Source organism: Dipteris shenzhenensis, chromosome 32, assembly GCF_047967505.1.
Source record: "Dipteris shenzhenensis isolate YYH24624 ecotype China chromosome 32, Dip_SZ_1.0, whole genome shotgun sequence".
NCBI lineage: Eukaryota > Viridiplantae > Streptophyta > Polypodiopsida > Gleicheniales > Dipteridaceae > Dipteris > Dipteris shenzhenensis.
In genome coordinates, this window is record NC_141627.1 from 12,478,195 (window position 1) to 12,496,840 (window position 18,646).

At 44.6% G+C, this 18,646-nt stretch overlaps 1 protein-coding gene across 1 annotated transcript; it reads left to right on the top strand.

Annotated features, from left to right (window-relative positions):
• Window positions 1–11,793: 11,793 nt before the first annotated feature.
• Window positions 11,794–14,865, top strand: LOC147880314 (pentatricopeptide repeat-containing protein At1g06140, mitochondrial-like). Its single transcript, XM_087371213.1, has 3 exons — window positions 11,794–12,282; window positions 12,389–12,456; window positions 12,547–14,865. Exons 1-3 carry the CDS (start codon window positions 12,054–12,056, stop codon window positions 14,476–14,478), a joined length of 2,229 nt encoding a protein of 742 aa, XP_087227339.1. The 5' UTR covers window positions 11,794–12,053; the 3' UTR covers window positions 14,479–14,865.
• Window positions 14,866–18,646: the final 3,781 nt, after the last annotated feature.

Sequence of the window (18,646 nt, forward strand, 5' to 3'; positions counted from 1 at the left end):
AGCATGTACACCTCCCTCTCCGTAGAAAAGCTACATGCCTTGTTTGAACAATACAAAAACATGGAGCTTATCGTCATCGATGAAATTTCGATGGTCGGGTTGAGCACCTTTGCGGCAGCGGACATGCGGATGTGCAAAATAAAAAAAAACCACGACGAGCCTTTTGGAGGTGTGGATGTGTTGCTATCAGGGGTCCTACGCCAAGCAAGCCCGATCAAGAACTCCTAGGTTTTCACCCATCAGCAAAACCAAACATTAATCCTCAGCTCTTGTTGGCGAACACACATACATTACTTTGAACTCAACGAACCTATGAGGCAAAAACAAGGAGGATTCTTGGAGCTACTAAATAGAATACAGTCAGAAGCCAAACAATTCTTGACATCGACAGGCTGAACAACTTGCACAACAAACTGGTGCCGATAAAACTTACAGTACTACATTTGTTCGACACTAACGTAGCCAAGGATGAGCACAACAATTATGTGTTCGAAACATTGCAAGGAGAACTGCACATTCTAAAATCAGTTGACCACAAGCACAAAACATGTAGCAAGAAAATCAGTATACCTACAGGTGCAAAGAAAATACAAAAATTTGTAAGGGGTTCTTAAGCTGAAACCAGGAATGATTATCGAGATATACATCGGGAACTTTGACGTCGAAGACGAGGTAGTCAATGGGGCCGATGGAGTATTCAAAGGATCAGACACAACCGTGAAACCAAAGGTTGTGTGGATACAGCTCATGGAAGAAACAGCGGGAGCTAAAACCGTAGAGAAAACATCAACATGTACAAAGAAGAAACACCTCGTGAGTGGACACCATTAATGCAGATCAGCCGAGAGCTTCAATAGGTGGGAACCACCTCAATAGTGCTATGAGAACACAATTTCCTATACAAGCAGCACCAGCAAGAACAATACACCACTCCCAAGGGCTATCTATGAACTCGCTAGCTTTCAACCCCAGCAACATCCGCATGCATGGGCTGGTTTACACCGCACTCTCAAGAATAAGAACACAGCAAACCTATTCTTGCTCCAGTAGTTGTAGCAAAAAAAAAATAGGGTGGACAAAGGAGTCTTAAACGAGATGGATAGGCTCTAGGCAGAGTCAGCTTAGATCTTCGAACAACAAAATCAGGAGCCAGAAGGAGATGACAAGGACAAACTGCTAAGCCTCAACACACAATCCTTTAATGCCCACCAACAAGACATTTTGCAAACAAAATTTCTGATGGAAGGAACAATCCTCTGCATCCAAGAGACACAGCCACATTTGACAACACGCATCGGATTATAAGGGTACAAACACACCTCGACAACATCGGGTCATGGACTCGCGTCATTCTACCAACACAAACTGGCAGTAACACAGGGGAGAAATGCAAAACAATGGCTACGAGTGCCTACTGACAGTAGGTACACTGCAAAACAAAGAAATTGCGGTCATCAACATTTACAAGTCACCAACAACTCGTACAAACACGCTACTCAAAACATTGGACGAACGCATGGTCCAAATCCCAGACGATAGCCAAATATACATTGTTGGTGACTTCAATATTAACTTGCAAAGAAACAATGCGAACAAAGTGAACCTTGTTGAATTCATGACATTGAAAGGCATGGAACAATGCATCATAGATCCCAAAACAATCCACGGAAGTACCCTAGACCACATATGGACAAACTCAAATCATTAAAACATGAACCACGGGACTAAATTCATATATTGGTCAGACCACTCATGCATGTACACTGAGTAAACAATAACCTAGACATGGGAAAAATTGAAGAAAGGGCTCGCTTTGCCACAAAAACGACTGCTCTACACCATGGCCAGGTAGGATGGCGAACATCGTAAATCATGAGATACTTTATATATTGGCAAGGGCCAATTCAAACAAAGTTATGCACCCCTTTGGAAGGCCTACACATTTTTACTTGGCCAGCACTAGGACGTTTTTTCAAATTCTGAAATCCTGTGCTTCCACATGGCACAATATACACCCTTAGATTTTTTAAATTCTGAAAGCCCAAAAGCTTTGAAAGCTTTTGAAAAGCTGCGTAAAAAGCCAACTGCGTAAAAAGCCAAGGCAAAACCTTTCAAATTCTGAAATCCTGTGCTTCCACATGGCACAATATACACCCTTAGATTTTTTAAATTCTAAAAGCCCAAAAGCTTTGAAAGCTTTTGAAAAGCTGTGTAAAAAGCCAACTGCGTATAAAGCCAAGGCAAAACCTTTAAATATAGGCGAAACGGATGAACGTAAGCCAAAAACAACGTAGATTGCTTTATGAAGGCTATTGGAACGTAGATTGCTTTATGAAGGCTATTGGTTTGTGAAGAGACCCTCACGTATTGGCTTTCGAATGTTCACGTACCGTCACCATCAGGTTTGCTCCTACTTATACTGAAGCTTGTATTGAGCCACTGCCCATGAATCTCCTTCATTATGCTTTCTGTGTCTTTGAGAGGTTCAACGAAGCTTATGGCTATAGATCGGTCTGTTTAAACTGTTGATAAACTTCAGCGAATTGGGAATCGATGGAAGGATCTAGGGACTTAATTTTGTAGTCGGAACGTGGGCTTGCAACGAGAGATCTTCTAGTTCTTTAGCTATAATTTCTACAATTGCTTCTAATTTTGATCTGTAATTCTCGGGCACTAATGATCATGTGCAACATTTGGGTGGGTAGGAGTGTGACCTCTTGAGACTTTGAGTCATAGAAGAACAGCTTGCGAGAGTCAGACATCTCCATAGTTGCTTCCTCGCTTACGCTGCACACCACCTCTGTCTATCATCAACGCTTGTGCATATCCACCTTGAACATTTGCTTGCCGTAGATATATGACGAGTTCTAGTTGCCATTGGCCGTTGTTGCAACCCATGAACGTTCTTTCATCAACCATCTGGAGTTCATCGACGGACATTGTGCACAATATTCAAGTCCATTCATAGTTACTTCATAGCTCTACATACTGAGGCAAAATCTTCGAGCTCTCCGCCGGTTCTAAAATTGTCCAGGATTCCATAATAGAGACGAAATTGGTAGACAACCTACGTTGATTCAAAATAGTGTTTAGTCGATTTTTTTGTAAGAACAGCTCGGAACTCTACAGCAACGTCATGAATCTAAGCCAAAAAAAGACAGCCCGACCCTGTTGCCTAGACCTACACCATGGCCATCTCTTTGCATCCACAATAGTGTTATACTCCTTTTGCCACTCATGTCAAACATAACTTCACGTTAATTGTGGAAATTGTATTGAATCTAGAGAATTAGTAGTAGGAAGTGCAACGACCAGCCGTGGTGTCTGTATAGGCAACAAAACATGCCTCCGCCACATTCTTTGATAATGATGAAAATCATAGTTTGCTTTTTGGGTATGGGAGGCCTATTGCTGCATACATATACTCGTGCATCTAGCCGTGCATACAGTCTACGTAGTTCTAAAATCCTTCGATCCAATCTCAAATTGAGCTTCCTAACTCTAATAGAAATATGAGGCTCAAAGTTGTGGAGCTAGCAGAGGTCTTAGTTCTATCTCATTGCAGAGACTCTTCACCGTGCGGCGTGGATATTACAAAATCCCTTGTAGTAAAAGTAATGCTTTTGAAGCCTTAGGCATAACTTTGAATTCTCATAATTGCAGGACTTTTTGTGATTGAAAGCCCTGCATGATGCTTACATCCCTTGTGTGCATGGATATTACAGAATCCTTGCATCAAAAATTTTGCTCAAAGCCACACAAGATGAGAGCCAGGACTATTTACTCATGCCAAGAATGCTTATGGTCCTCAATCCCAACTAGGTAAGAGAACTACATTCTCTTGATGGACAACCCTGTTGATTACTCTCCCCCTGGCTGCCATATACTCTATCTTCTTAAGATAGAGGAGTCCAGCCCGACTCCGTGTTGCGCTGGGCAGTTTGATTTACTTGTGCAACACGTGGTCGGACATCAGCTTTGCGACTAGTGTACTAAGCAGGTTTTCCAATAAGCCCCGAGAGAACCATTGGAGGGCAGGGATGCGGGTGCTGAAATACATCAAAGGCACACTTGATTATGGCATCACCTATACCAAGGGCAACATCTTGACTAGATTCTGTGACTCGGATTGGGCAGGAGACGTGGACAGCACTAGACACTCTAGATGATCTTCTCAAGGGCATTTCAGCTTGCTGTCCCACTTGCATATCAGCCACATTTGGAAATTCCAATCAATAGTGCATATAGGTCGATAGACAAAAGTACTAAAACGCTGATGAGAAATTTTGACATTCTCTAGCTCGCTACAAGCTCGCAGCATTGACAAATAATTACTAAAGGAACTAAGCCTCCGAGAGATAGATATCAGCACATGGACGATGTCTGACGTTGGATTGTGTATAGCTTTTGTGCTTGAATTTATCATCTTTAGGAAATTGCACATATGCTAACCAACATATCCAAACATGCAGAACATGAGGAATGCATATTGACTAATCATGATTGTTTTTCAGATTCCAACATTCCAGCAAAGAAATAGGTGACTTCTCGTCGAGCTGTGGACGTCACAAAGGATACTCCACGTAAGTAGAATGTATAGTCATTTCAATTCTGAAATGTTTCTGCACCATCTGTTGCTTTGGTCCGCAATAATGCGCTACACCTCCAACACTGGAGGTGACTATTCAAAACGGGGGGATGGCACGTTCCCCTATGATATATAATTTTTGGAGAGACATGTGCCGGCTCTCCACCATACATTACGTATGGTTTTTTTTTTTTTACACCTCATCTTGAGCACGCACACTTCTTCGCACATTCTGTTTCCACACGGGAACATTACATTTGCTTGGTTCGACCAACATACTAATCATGTCTGCAACACTTCTGTTTTTGAGATGTTTGCAGCCTCCAAACGAGTGTCTTCTCCTAAAGGTACGCACAACAAAATGTATTTGCTTGATTTAAGTTATTTTATCAATTCTTTCACCTTCTAAAGATAGAGTTTCAGTCCATTTTGTTTTTCCTGTTGCGTTTAGACAAAACCACGTGAGTGAAATTGTAGCAAAGTTTCGGATGGTTTTTATTATTAATCCCTGTAGGTGTTTAAACCCGAACATAAGACATCGATTCATGTCACGATGTAGAAATGATCACCGGAAACTCCTTCGAACATGACCATTCGTCAACGCTCAGAGCATCCAAAGGTCGAGCTATTCAACTTGATATAACATCAAGAAAGATGTCCTTGAGGCCAGCTACGTCATCGTGGTTGACCATCGCAGATAGATACAAGCAATGGGTTAGTAATTGCGCGGCTATTTTCTCTAGCCTTCAAATCTGCGGTGTCTGTGGCATAACCACGCTACTGTCTGCAAACCAAAGGATCGTTTCTTCGCAAGGCATAGGCATCTCGAGCCACAGTGCCGCACTCGGAAACATGATACTTTTGGATGCTTGCGAGAATATGGGCATGCAAGTGACTTACTGGAAATGCCAAAGCTGCACACGAGATGCCCAGCGGAGCAGATACATTGTGCGGTTGATGCCACAGTACTCTCGACAGTTGCTTAAAACAAACCACCTCCACATGCAACTGCTAAGCATCATAGATATATCCATTTCAGTTACCACGACTGCAAATGCGATTGCTCGTGGCACACTCGATCGAAGGTCACTTCTAGACAATCCTCTGATATCTTGGCGAAACGTCCCACTAAGCTCGGCTCAAGAAATTGTGACGAACGAGCTGTCAGGTGTGCTCGCATAGAACATCGAGAACAATCCAATATTGCGCAAGTACAATTCTTTAGCAGAGCATGCGGACATCAAGATGGGTATGTGCATCTTGAGTCCTCAAACCATTGCAGGTATCTTGGAACTACACGATGAGACAGCTCCCTTCGAGTTAATGTCAATAGCGGAATCTCAGCCTGAGCTCCTGCTTTTGCAAAACATGGTGGACCCCACGCACCGTCGCGCCTTTGATGCAAGGGACAAGCATGAGTTTGCCTCCATACAGCTACGGGGTACAGAAATGCTTTCAGAGAGGGTCGCTTCATTCCACGTCGACGGAGTAGCAGCAGCTGGCAGTGCGTGCGTTGACATAACCATGGAGTCAACAGTGTTCCCCTTCCTGTTCCCTTTCGGACGGGGCTACTATGATGGCTGCATACAGTTCAGCAACTATGTGAAAATGAGAATATGCACCTTATTCTCTATCTACACGCTCTACAAGCCGTACTTGTTGATCATGTTCCAGTTAAAACAGGCAGTGATGATTGCCAATTCAAGCAACTCTACATGCTTGCAACGAGACATCGACCAATATAGGAAAGACAACCCTACCATGACCGATGAAGACGCAATGAGACACGTGCTTCGCTACAGCATGCCATCAACAATGCCGGGGTCCCCATCGTGGCATCGACGGCAACTGAAGGACCTCATAATGATGGTCGATGCTTGGGGCCTCCCAGATTTCTTTCTGACATTCACTGCAGACGAGGTCACTGATACACGGTGGCAAGAAATTAATGTGATCGAGAGCATTGCAACACATTATAATGCGCAATTCACTTGGAAAGACTGTCCTGTTGAATGCGTGGCACTTTTCCACGCATGCTTCCACATGTTCATGTGCAAGCATTTGCTTTCATCCGATGGTCTGCTTGGCCAAATACAACACCATGTCGTCCATTATGAGATACAAAACAAGGGCTCCCTACACGCCCATGTCATATTGTGAAATCACCATGATGACCGTCAGCGAATTGCAAATGAGATTGCGGCTTACGTCCCCAGGGATGAGGCCCTGGATCCTCGAAACACAAGGCTACGAGAACTAGTTCTCAAGAAGCAGTTGCACGTATGCAGGAAAGCGTGCTACGTCGGACCGTCACACCATAGTTGCAAGCACGGCTTCCCTTTCGCAACACAGCCAGAATATGAACCCATCCTCGACCCTCTGACGCAACGTTGGTTGTATTACCGGCCGGGACATGAGCACCAAAACGTCGTCCCTTACCACCCTTCCGTGTTACTGTTGTGGGGCGCACACATGAACATACAGCGGGTGACAAACTCTTCAATCTCTCACTACCTCCTCAAGTACGCGATGAAATCTGAACCAATGGGCAAACTGAACATCCGTTCAGAAGACGCCTCGCGTTTGGGGTTGCAACATCTCGACGAAGTAAAGCTGAAACTCATCGCCGCAAGCCTCCTATCAAAACCAACCTCTCCAACAGAGGCTGCGCTAAATTGCATGCAGATACCAACAATCACAAGGAGCGAGACCCTTCACTATGTCGACTCCTCGCCACCATCTCTAAGACAACACATCATCTCGTGAAACAACAACGTCACCCTGCACCCCGTCGACATATACTGCGGGAGACCGAGCGTCATCGAGGATAGCACGTTCTACGATTACCATAGGCAATATGTGATCCGAAAGCCCAAGGAAACGCAACATGGAACGGTCGGTCTTGACCTCTTAGGCAACAGGATCGCAAAATGTGAGCGAGTAGTCAGATTCACTTACTACCACCCTAGACATCAACCAGAGGGGTACTTCTACAACGTGCTCTTGTGAAAACTCAGCTTCACGAATGAAACGGAGCTCATATCACCTGCCAACACAACTGGATCCTACTTTGTCGAATGCCAAATGCGCAGCCTCATATTGAGCAACGAGGACCTCGAGATGTATGTGACCGAATACACGCAAAGGAACTTGCTAGCGACTGACCACACGGACCAGTTGATCAATATGATATTGCAAAAGGTTGCGATCATCTGAGACTGCCCGATGGAAGCGCCTAACATCGACCAGCAAACCGTCGAAGGGCCAACACGCGCGAGGATGTTGGAAAAAATGGCCGAGTTTCGCACCGTCGCCAATGCCGCATTGACAGTGGAACAACAAAGAGTCTTCGAAAGCCTAGCTTTAACAAGCTCGGGGCTGCACGTTGTCTGTGGAACACCAGGTAGCAGCAAAAGCTTCTTGATACGGTACTATGTTTTGCATCTGGTAGCGCAAAACAAAACGGCAATACTTTGTGCATCAACAGGGGCGGCTGCAACGCGGCTGAGCGGGATTGCAACCACTATACACTACCAATTCAAGATCCCTGTGCGTAGCAGTCAGTACCCACTGAACATCCATGAGACGGATGAGCGACACCTCGCAATCAAGGAAGCCAACGCGATCATCATTGACGAGATTTCCATGCTAACAAGGATGACTTTCGATCTCGTGGTAAGACAAATCATCAATGTGACTAATGGCACATTGCATGAGCCATTCAAACACAAAATGCTCATAATTTTTGGTGACCTGGCGCAATTACCGCCAGTCTGCAAACACCGTGAGGATCTCTACGAGCCGTGCCACATCACGTCCTCTGCGCACTGGGTTCAAGCGAAAATGTACCACATGCAATTCTCGGTGCGACATGCACGAGACATGCCGTTCCTGGCATTCTTGCATACCATAAGACTCAGGACGCCCACAACTGATGAGATTTCCAACTGTTTGGGGCAGTGCATTGTCGACAAGGAAGGTGCATGCTACTTCATCGATGCCGAAACAACCATCATTTGCACACACAGAGTCGATGTCGCTACCTTCAACGATGAGCTTGTGGAGAAATTCAACACTCCCGAGATGATTGTGCATGTTCAAATACATAGTAACGCCGCGAGCGAACCAGCTCTCAAAGAATGGTTGGAGGACAAAAGCTTCAACGAGATAGGAAAAATTTGCGTGGGTGCGAAGGCAATGATAACGGAAAACATCGACCTCGCAATAGGTACCGCAAATGGAGCAATGTGCAAAATCAAGAGCATCAATGCAACTAGCAGGGGAGAAATCAACGGTATCACTGTCGTCGTGGACACAACAGCGGCCATGCTCACATTACGACGCTCGAAGCATCAGCGAAAGGCAATAAATGGAAAATGGTTCCACAAGTCCACATTTCCACTAACCCTAGCATACGCTATCACGGGACACAAATTCCAAGGCGCAACCATATCCAACAAAGCGCTGCTCATATTTCGAGGAGTGTTTGCCCCTGGCCTAGCATACGTGATGTTGTCCAGAGTGACTGAGAGAACGAGGCTACACATACTACATTGCCCACATCCAGACATATTCAGACCAATTCCACGAGAGTTCTCACAACCGACAACACAACCACGCACATAAAGGTATTCACTACCAGAGATTGAAAAAGGCAGAGACAAGTCATGAATATGTTACACCGAACATGCGTGCAAGGAAAATGGTTTTAATATCTTATCTGTTGTCGAGAATAGGTGCAGAGAATCAGAAAGCTGGGGACATTGCAGCATAAGACATGGACGCAGACAAGGTAAATTCCACCAGCATGAAAGAATCTTTTTTTCTTGAAGATTTAAAAAGACGGCTCATTTGAAAAGACGGTGTAATAAGTCGTGCTTGCAAGCAGCTATTTGAGCTATACAAAAGCAACGCAAAGGCAACAAAACCTCCACTAGCAAAGAGGAGGTTCTTCCTAACCACAAAGCAATTCCGGCTAGCAAACAATGTAGGAGAACGTCCGGGAGCTTACATCAACGGCTTCAACACGTATGCGGAACTACGCGACTTCATTGACAACTGCAATAGGCGTTTGCCAGCTAAAAGAGAGCCGGGAGGCTTGAGATTCGCAAATGGTACGTAATGCTTCCGAAAATTGAAAAAAACCGCAACAATTGAGAAAAAGAATTAAAGAGTTGCAAGAACAACAAACTCATCATGGATTGCACTTCTCCTGCAGGACTCCTCAAAGAGATCCTTGTCGAGCTTGACATTGAGTTCAATGAGACCGATAGGATGATGGAAAGTTTGGAGGGGCAGAAGCTACTAGACACGAAGACGAAAGGGATCACAACGTATGCGTGCGAGCTGCTACATTACGGGTACAACGTATCCTTGGAGTTGCTGAGGGACACGACGCGCGATCAAGGAACGGCTATACTCGAACAATTCATGGAACAATTTGGAGGGACGCACGACGCGACGCACCCGGTGACGACAATGGAGAAGCTTACGTATATTTTCGACAGGGACTTATACGAGGAGCGCTTCGGTATTGGAAACGATCCTTTAATGCCAACAGAGAAAAACCAGGGCAAGTAAATAAATGCATTCTATTATGGACCTCAAACGAAAAAAAAAAGACCGAAAACCTCGATGACTAACGTAATTGTCAATGTTTACGCAGGTACGACATTGAAAGACGCGAGCCTCCAGATGAAGGAGGAGCCTCCACTGAAGCGCCCGCGCAAGGGAATCGCGTGAGCCTCATCGTCTACTGCATCACGTGCAAGCCCAACAACAGAAAATACATAGGGAGCACGACGGACCTGCCGCGGAGGATCAAACAGCACAATAAAAAACCACCGACGAAAATGAAAGAGGACTTGCAGCGTTACAAGCCCTTCAAAGAAAATTTCGAAATCAAAGTTTTGGAAACAACAGACACTGTAGACAAAGCACGAACTTTAGAGCAGTACTACATAAGGAGCCACAACACAGTAGGTCCATTAGGTTACAACATGCTCGAGGGCCATCCGGCTAGAGCACGGAAGTACTATTTCCTAAAGCGTAGGAACATAATTTGACCCAAAAAATAAACATTTGTGCCTTCGAAAAAAGGGATCCAATGAAGTTGCAAATGGTGCTGGAACTTTTGTCGTACATGCAATGCAGCTTTGGGTTTGGATTATTCCTATCACACTTGCATGCTTCTGTCTCAATTTGGTTTTGATTTATTATTTATACATTTCTGAAATACATCTCCCCATCGTTCGCTCGAAGTGAAATGACAATAGATTTGCTTATAGTGCAAAGAATAGGAATTTGTCTTCCTTCGAAAAAAAGAAAAACTACGTTTTACTGTCGACATGAACAACATCACAACATCAAGTGCAAGCAGAACTGGATGATAACGAAATCTCTAGAAAAGGTTGCATGCAATTGAACATCAATCTTCTGCATCATTTCTGACAACGTGACTCATGTGAACCTCAACAAGATAGCAAAAGAGAGAAGTATTCATCAAGAGCCCAGCTGGCCAAGCAATCTAGTTTGCTTTGTTCATTTGAACCGTCATACGTTTCCCTCAAGGCGTTTGAGATTTGTACCTAGTAATGCACATGATGACCATTCTCGAACCACGTCCAGGATCAGCTCATGGCAAAACGCCTCGGAATCACAATAATTCGTGCAGGAAAACGTGGTGGGTGCAGCATGATAAACAGTTTCGGATTTGTGCACTTCAAACTTTTGTATGCAGTAGCCGTGGAGGGATTGAGCGATCACAGAAGAGGCAACCGTCATCACAACACGCAACATGTTCTCTGGCAAGAAAGCATCTACACAGTTCACCATCAACAGCGATAGTTTTGTTGAAAATTTTTTCGGGAGCATCTGACTTGTTCTGGTTGTGAAGTTGGGATCAACCTTTTCAGACATTTTTGGATATAATTTGGAATCTTCCACTGAGGAACGGTGGAATGGGATTTTTTGATACTTCTTTAATTGTCTTGATGCCTGCATGTAGCTCTGCTATCGTACGCAAAGATTATCTGGGTTCGTTCATCTTGACAATTGTTTTACTTTGTCAAGATTCATTCATCTCGACAATTGTTTTACTTTGACAGAACCAATTGAAGGCAGTGCTCAGGAGTACTTGTACTCACTTGTTGAACTGCATTCATTCCCTCTCTCTACTCTTCCATTTCTCTCTCTCACATTCACTCTCTCTCCTCCTTCTTCTCTCTCTCTCTTCTTCTTCTTCTCTCTCTTTGTTGATGAAATTCATGTTGTTCCTCTTTCGTTCTTTCTTTCTTCACTCGCCGCCAACACGGCTGGACAAGTCCGGTTCGAAACAGGTGAAACCGGCTCTTGGCCTACTGGCCGGTGGCGAGATTCACCGGTTGGAATTTCCGGGAATCCGCTCGCTGCCGCCGTCCGGCAGGGACATAGTATCTCGTTCCTTGAAACTTGAATTCTTGTCGAGATGATCATCATCAGCGAGAAGATGATGATGATCACAAATACAAGAGATCCCTGTTACGCGTTTGACACTACAGCAACGAAATTCTGTAGCCCTGGCTCGTTTTTTTCCCGTAGCGGAGATCGACAATCTCACTGGTTGGCAGCTCATCTCTGCAGGCAATCCCGCCCTAGCTCTTACATGGCTTCTCTCCAGAACAGTGGAGCGTCGGTGGAGGAGTGTCCCTGCTCAGGTACTTCGATGATTTAGGGTACACCGTTGATGAAAACACCAACTAAGACTGGGATAGAACGGTACAAGGAGGGCTATCCTTATTTCTACGGGTTTTCGTGTTTCAGGGACCGAGCGCTTATGGAAGGAGTACTTTACGGATCCCTCCCAGTGGTGGGACAACCGAGAGAGCAAAGTAAGTGTGCGACGAGTTCTGACTCCTGAACTGAATGACTTGCACAGATCAAGCACTAGATTGACAAGTCTCTAATGATCTTAACAACAGACAAACTCAAAATCACCAGATTTCAAGCATAAGATTACTAAAGAGTTGCTATGGATAGACGGCTGGTACAATCCAGGTTGGATTAAAGACATGCTTCAGAAGAAAGCCAAAGCATCCTCTGGTCAGGCCCAAGAACTATGTGACAAGAGTGGCTCGGAAATGCTCAGCATAGAGGAGGCACTCACGTCGATGGAACGGACGGCTCAGGTGCCTTCAGTTCAGAATCTTACATGCATCTTGCATAAGTGCAGAACATTGAAAAATCTAGCGTATACTAAGCGCTTGTATGCCTACATGTGCAAAATTGGGTTGGAAGATCACAGAGCTTTTGGGAACTACCTCGTCCCAATGTTGATACAAGTTGGAAGCATGTGCGATGCTCAGCAGCTTTTTAACAAGTTGGTTGCTCGGAATGTGTATTCTTGGACTTCTCTCATCACGGGTTATATTGAATGTGGGGATTCGCAGCATGCCTTCATTCTCTACCAGAAAATGCAAGAGGATTCTGTACATCCTAGCAATTATACCTTCGTGGCCATACTGAAGGCTTGTAGTAGGCTGAACGATACAGAAAGAGGCCGTGAAATACACTCTGAGATTGCCAGAAAGGGATTGGAAATGGATTTTTCCGTTGGCAGAACCTTGGTGGAAATGTATTGCAAATGTGGCTCGCTTGTAGAGGCACGGGAAGCGTTTGACAAGCTGCCACTTCGAAATGTAGTCTTGTGGACTGTACTTATGGCAGGATATGCTGAACACGGGCTCGGTGAGGAAGCGCTGAACTGTCTTGAACAGATGCAACTGGAGGGTCTCTCTCCAGATGCTGTCTCATTTGCTTGCAGCTTGAAAGCTTGTTGCAGCATAGGAGCTATAGAGAAGGGCCGAGAAATACACACTGAAATTGCCAGAAATGGGCTGGAACAAGATCTTTTTTTAGGAAGCACCTTGGTGGATATGTATGCCAAATGTGGCTTGCTTGTAGAAGCCCGGGTAGCATCTGACAAGCTGCCACTTCGAAATGTAGTCTCATGGACTGCACTAATAACAGGATATACTGAACATGGGCTTGGTGAGGAAGCGCTGAACTGTCTTGAACAGATGCAACTTGAGGGTCTCTCTCCAAATGCTGTCACATTTGTTTGCAGCTTGAAAGCGTGTGGCAGCATAGGAGCCATGGATAAGGGCCGAGAAATGCACTCCGAGATTGCCAGAAATGGTCTAGAAAGAGATATTTTTGTTGGCAGTACCTTGGTAGATATGTATGCTAAATGTGGCTCGCTCGAAGAAGCACGGGAAGCTTTTGACAAGCTGCGAGTCCGAAACGAAGTCTCGTGGAATGCGCTAATCGCAGGATATGCCCAGCTAGGAGAAAGTGAGATTGTTTTCCATATGCTGGATAGAATGAGAGGAGAAGGGATAAAGCCAGGTGGGGTCACATTTGCTATTCTTCTTACTGTATGCAGTCACTCGGGTCTAGTTGATCATGGCCAGAAGTACTTTGAGGCCATGAACAAAGACTATGGTGTCACTCCAACTATTGAGCACCACACTGGCATGGTTGATCTCCTTGTCCGTGCAGGCCAATTAGACGAGGCAGTAGCGATGGTGACGAAGATGCCGTTCCATCCTAATCGTGCTGTGTGGCATACGGTGTTGAGTGCCTGTCGAAAGTGGTGCAATGTAGAACTTGGAAGACTGGCCTTTGAACATGCAGTACGATTGGATGAAAAGGATGCTGCAGCTTATATTTTGATGGCTAACATCTATGCAGATGCTCACATGCAGGAGGAAGGAAAGAAGGTTGATGCAATGAGAGTGAAAGAACAAGTATGGGAGAAACCAGAACGTAGTTGGTGGACTGATATTGGCGGGATTGTGCATTCTTTTTTTGTGGAAGACCTTCCTGGAGCAAACATGTATATGCAAAGCTAGAAGATCCTTTCCTCAAAATGAAAGGATCCTCAAAATGAGGAAAGGTATGCCTCAGATTTGCATTGGGCATCAGTAGACATCCATTGATGGAAAGAAAGATGGGATTTTGTGTGCACAAGAGAAGCTGGCTATAGTGTGTGCAATAATCAATAAATTCAAGGGGAAACCCAGTTATACGTGTTGTGAAGAATCTTTGGGTTGGTAATGACTATTACACAGCCACTGCAATGATATCAAAGCAACCGACTATTCTGTCAGATATGCGCTGTTTCATGTCTTCAAGGAAGGAAGTGCGTGTCTGATTCAAATTTTATCCTTCTCTGTTACTATTTCCTCATTCTAGGTTAAGCGCAATCCACTAGCATCTCCAATAGTCACTGTTTTTTGTTTCTGTGAGTAGCCTTTACAAGAGGATGAATCTGTGGCTAAAAACATGGTGGGAATTCGAAATGTGCAGTTTTGAGGTCTAGTCTGCAATTTTATGGCAGGATTTTTTGTGATTCCTGCAAATTATACTTAGTGACTTTTGTGGAGGTGGTGCTTGCATTTTGTCTAACTACAAATTTCTCCTATCCTGTTTGGTTTGGTTGTGATTTTCATGATTGTTCTTTGGAAATTTTCACATTACAAGAGTTTATTACCATGTGATCTCCGAAATTGGACCTAAAGAGTTTTTTTTTTTCAAGAAAAGTACTTCATTAAGTATGAATAAAACGCGTTGAGCAAGCTCAAGTGTGGGAGTACATCATGTCAAGCATGAGAAAAAACAGTTCAGAATGAGCAAACAAAAATCCCAGGTGGCGGCTGAAAATGCCACCTCATCCGTGAAGGAGAGTCAGAGAAGAAAGGACAATCCTTTCAGACTCTTGAGAAAAGCAACCCTCCTAGTAGTAGCAGTCTTGGAGGTTCCTTGTATGTTCGCCCAAATGGCCATCAAAGTGTGTATAGTATCTGCCCAGATACTGGCCATAGTCTGAGAAGGGTGAACCTGGGAGTCCTTCAAAGCCTCTGTACATCTGGCTCTCCAAATATGCCATGCTGTAATACTAGCCAGAATCTCCCAAGATGTGTCTACAGAAACATGGGAGCTTTGAATGGAGTAAACGGAATATCCTGGAGGGAGCATGACTCCACAAGGTGTCGTCGGACAAAAAAAGCTGTGTTTGTGTCATGTCCCTCGAAGAAAGCCTGTGGACCAATGAGTGACAACCAAGCAATTGATCCCCAGGTCATGAAGAAGGGTGCTCTATGAAAAATGCAAAGTATCCTAGCAACACCCTTTCAAATTGTCCTCGTCTGAGTGCACTTCCAAAGGCAGTGCTGCACTGACTCAATTGTTGAGTGGCATCGAGGACATGTAGGGTCAGCCCCGAACTTGGATCTCCACAGGTTCACTACAATCCCTTCATGAATAGTAAGCTAGATGAATAACGTGATTTTCCTATTCTTGAGGGATTTCCTAAGTCTCCTTCAAAAGTTTTTCTACATCTCTGTACAAATCTGAAAAGTATCCCAATGAGGAGCTCTAGAGGACCTCCAGTCTCTACAACTGAGCTGGAATCTCTTGGCATTTCTGACTGTGTAATGAAAGAAGGGGATGCTCTTCTCTTGGTGCCCTGCAACTATCCACTCCCATTCCCCTGAATCCCACTGCAAGGATCTAATAGGGGAACCTCCATACAACCAAAGCCTCCAAGATTCAATAGCCAGGAGAATGGGGTCTGGATCAAGATACCACTGTGAGTCTCTGAGACCCATCTCCATGTATCCTGCAATCTTGACAGGCTGAAAAGGAGCCTCCAAAAGAATGTCCTCTGAAGATCTGTGGAGTCTGCCTCCTGCATGAACCTGAAAGACAAGGGCATCCTCATGTGCATCTTGCAAGGCAATAACCGGCAGAGGGATACCTGTCCTCGAAAAAGCCCCCAACCATGTGGACTCAGAAATAGGCAAATGGTATGTATCCATCCACTCCACTGGTATGGCTGCATCTATCTGTTTTATTCGAGCTGCACTTCCTCTGAGGTGACTAATTGAACGAGCTCTCTGATCCTCTGGAAGCATCCTGAAAGCTTTCCAAGCACCCATCGTGGATGCATGTCCCAACTCCCATCTAGACCACTGCATATATAATGTGACATGCCCAGTGATCTGCCGTGCTCATCTAGTATGCAATCATTCCACATGACGGCGGGCTGCTTGTCAATTTCTTCATGAGAGAAGGGTGGAACACTCCAAAGAGTACTTCTGAAGCTGTCCCAAGTTTTCAGAATGGCAGCCATGAGAGGGGAGGTAGGAGATCTGAGACGGGCTGACGTAAAGATTCATCTAGGGCTGTCCATCCAATCTCCTCCCTTAGAAGGTGTGCATGTCTGTATACTACGTAAGAAAAAATCCTTCCAAGGCTCCTAACCAGTCATCAAACCTCTGACCACCATCTTGCAGAGCAAAGCTCTGCACTGCAAGTCTGGATCAATAATATTGAGACCCCCTTTCTCAGTGGGTAGAATAAGAGTCTCCCAAGCCACCTTGGCTATCACATCTGAAGTGCCGTCTAATCCACTCCACAAAAAATTCCTGATAGGTCTCTTGAGCTGAGTGACACTGCTTGTAGATCGGCACCAACAAGAGCAAACAAACCAGGTTATAGCCAATAGTACTTGGTTTACAACTACCACTTTGGATGCAAGGTCAAGTTTGGCCGAACTCCAAAATAGGAGTTTCCTCCTGATGCTCTCCAACACGGGAGCGAACTACTGTGTTGGAGAAATGCCCACCCCAACCTGGCATCCAAGATATCTGACGGAGACACCCCTCTGAATCCAAGTAAAGCCAATATATGCACCCCAATCTGGAGTGTCCTCATCGCTAATCCAGAAACCATTGGATTTGTTCCAGTTAATGTGAGTCCCTGCTGCAATGCAAAATAAATCCAAGGCTGTCCTGAAAGAGGTGAGTGTCTGTGGAGTGGCATGCAAAAAAATAGCCATGTCATCTACTAGATCACTGACCAGCAACTCCTCTTCCTATCTCAATGGAAGTCTCAGCCCAAAAATATCAGCTTGAGCTCCAATATAAAGGCTCATAGCTTCACCAACATCTGACCCTAGACAATTACCCTTATGAAGGATAGTAAGAGCGGTCCTAAATTCTATGTTGGTGAAGCGTGCATCAAGTGAGGCTCTCATACCTCTATCCATCAATGTGTCCATTGCACTTTGGGAGTTTGAAAACCCCTTCATTCTTGAATTTGGGATCATTTTGTTGGATTTCTGGCTCAGTATCTCTACTTCAACGTTTTTCTACTAGTGTGTTGGAACTCAAGTTTCATGCATTTGCAAATTTGTTAGTTCCGGTGGACTTAGGAGGTCATAAAACTTCTGTGTTGCTCATCATTTACACTCCGGTGGTGTTTACAAGTAGAATTATTTGCTAAAATGTTTTTTGGTCCGGTTTGACCCAGTGATTGGGACTGCGGTTTCCAAAACCGCCTATTCCATTGCGTTCCAAAGGCCCAAAAACCCCTACTTGTCAACTCTTGCACGGTTTTGTGGAGATTTGAAGAAGTTTCGTCTCTCTTGAATGTCGAATCATCTGTTTCTCTATCAAAAATCCATTCAAAGTTTCAAACCTTTGATTTTTTAATTACAGGTCAATTGCAAGGCTTGACTCCCCATTTATCTCAGGTCCTATTTTTAGTAGCAGTCATTGCCATGGGGCCATGATTTTTGGGACATACCTTATGCAGATCACCTTGATTGTAGTTTGAGCCAAGTGCACTCATTAGTGGTTTGCATTGAGTTACAATGGATGCTTTATTGGCCATTTGGATGCATTGCGGTCCTTGTTCTGCATGGATAGCCCAGATTGCCTTGTGGGATGCTATTTTGATGGATGCTTTGCACATGGATGCTATTTTATGCTGAGGGATAACTTTGACACATTGCAGTTGATGCACTGATTGTGCTATGTTTTCTTGGATGAGACATTGATGATGCTTATGCCCATGGAAAGTGTTTATGCTTGAGGCATTTGGCTCTTATTGGCATTGGGTTTGCCATTGTTTTGTCATTGCAGGTTGACATTTTCTTTTGGGCCAGATTTGCTTATATGGATGCGTAGTATATGCACATGAGTCAGATGCATTTTGATTCTTTGAGCCTTTGAG

Bases quoted from the DNA above. Each gene is read 5' to 3' on its own strand.
- LOC147880314 (XM_087371213.1), top strand. From the start codon at position 12,054: ATGATCATCATCAGCGAGAAGATGATGATGATCACAAATACAAGAGAT. The intron at 12,283-12,388 runs GTACTTCGATGA...TTCGTGTTTCAG, and splicing joins GGAGGAGTGTCCCTGCTCAG to GGACCGAGCGCTTATGGAAG. The intron at 12,457-12,546 runs GTAAGTGTGCGA...TCTTAACAACAG, and splicing joins GGGACAACCGAGAGAGCAAA to ACAAACTCAAAATCACCAGA.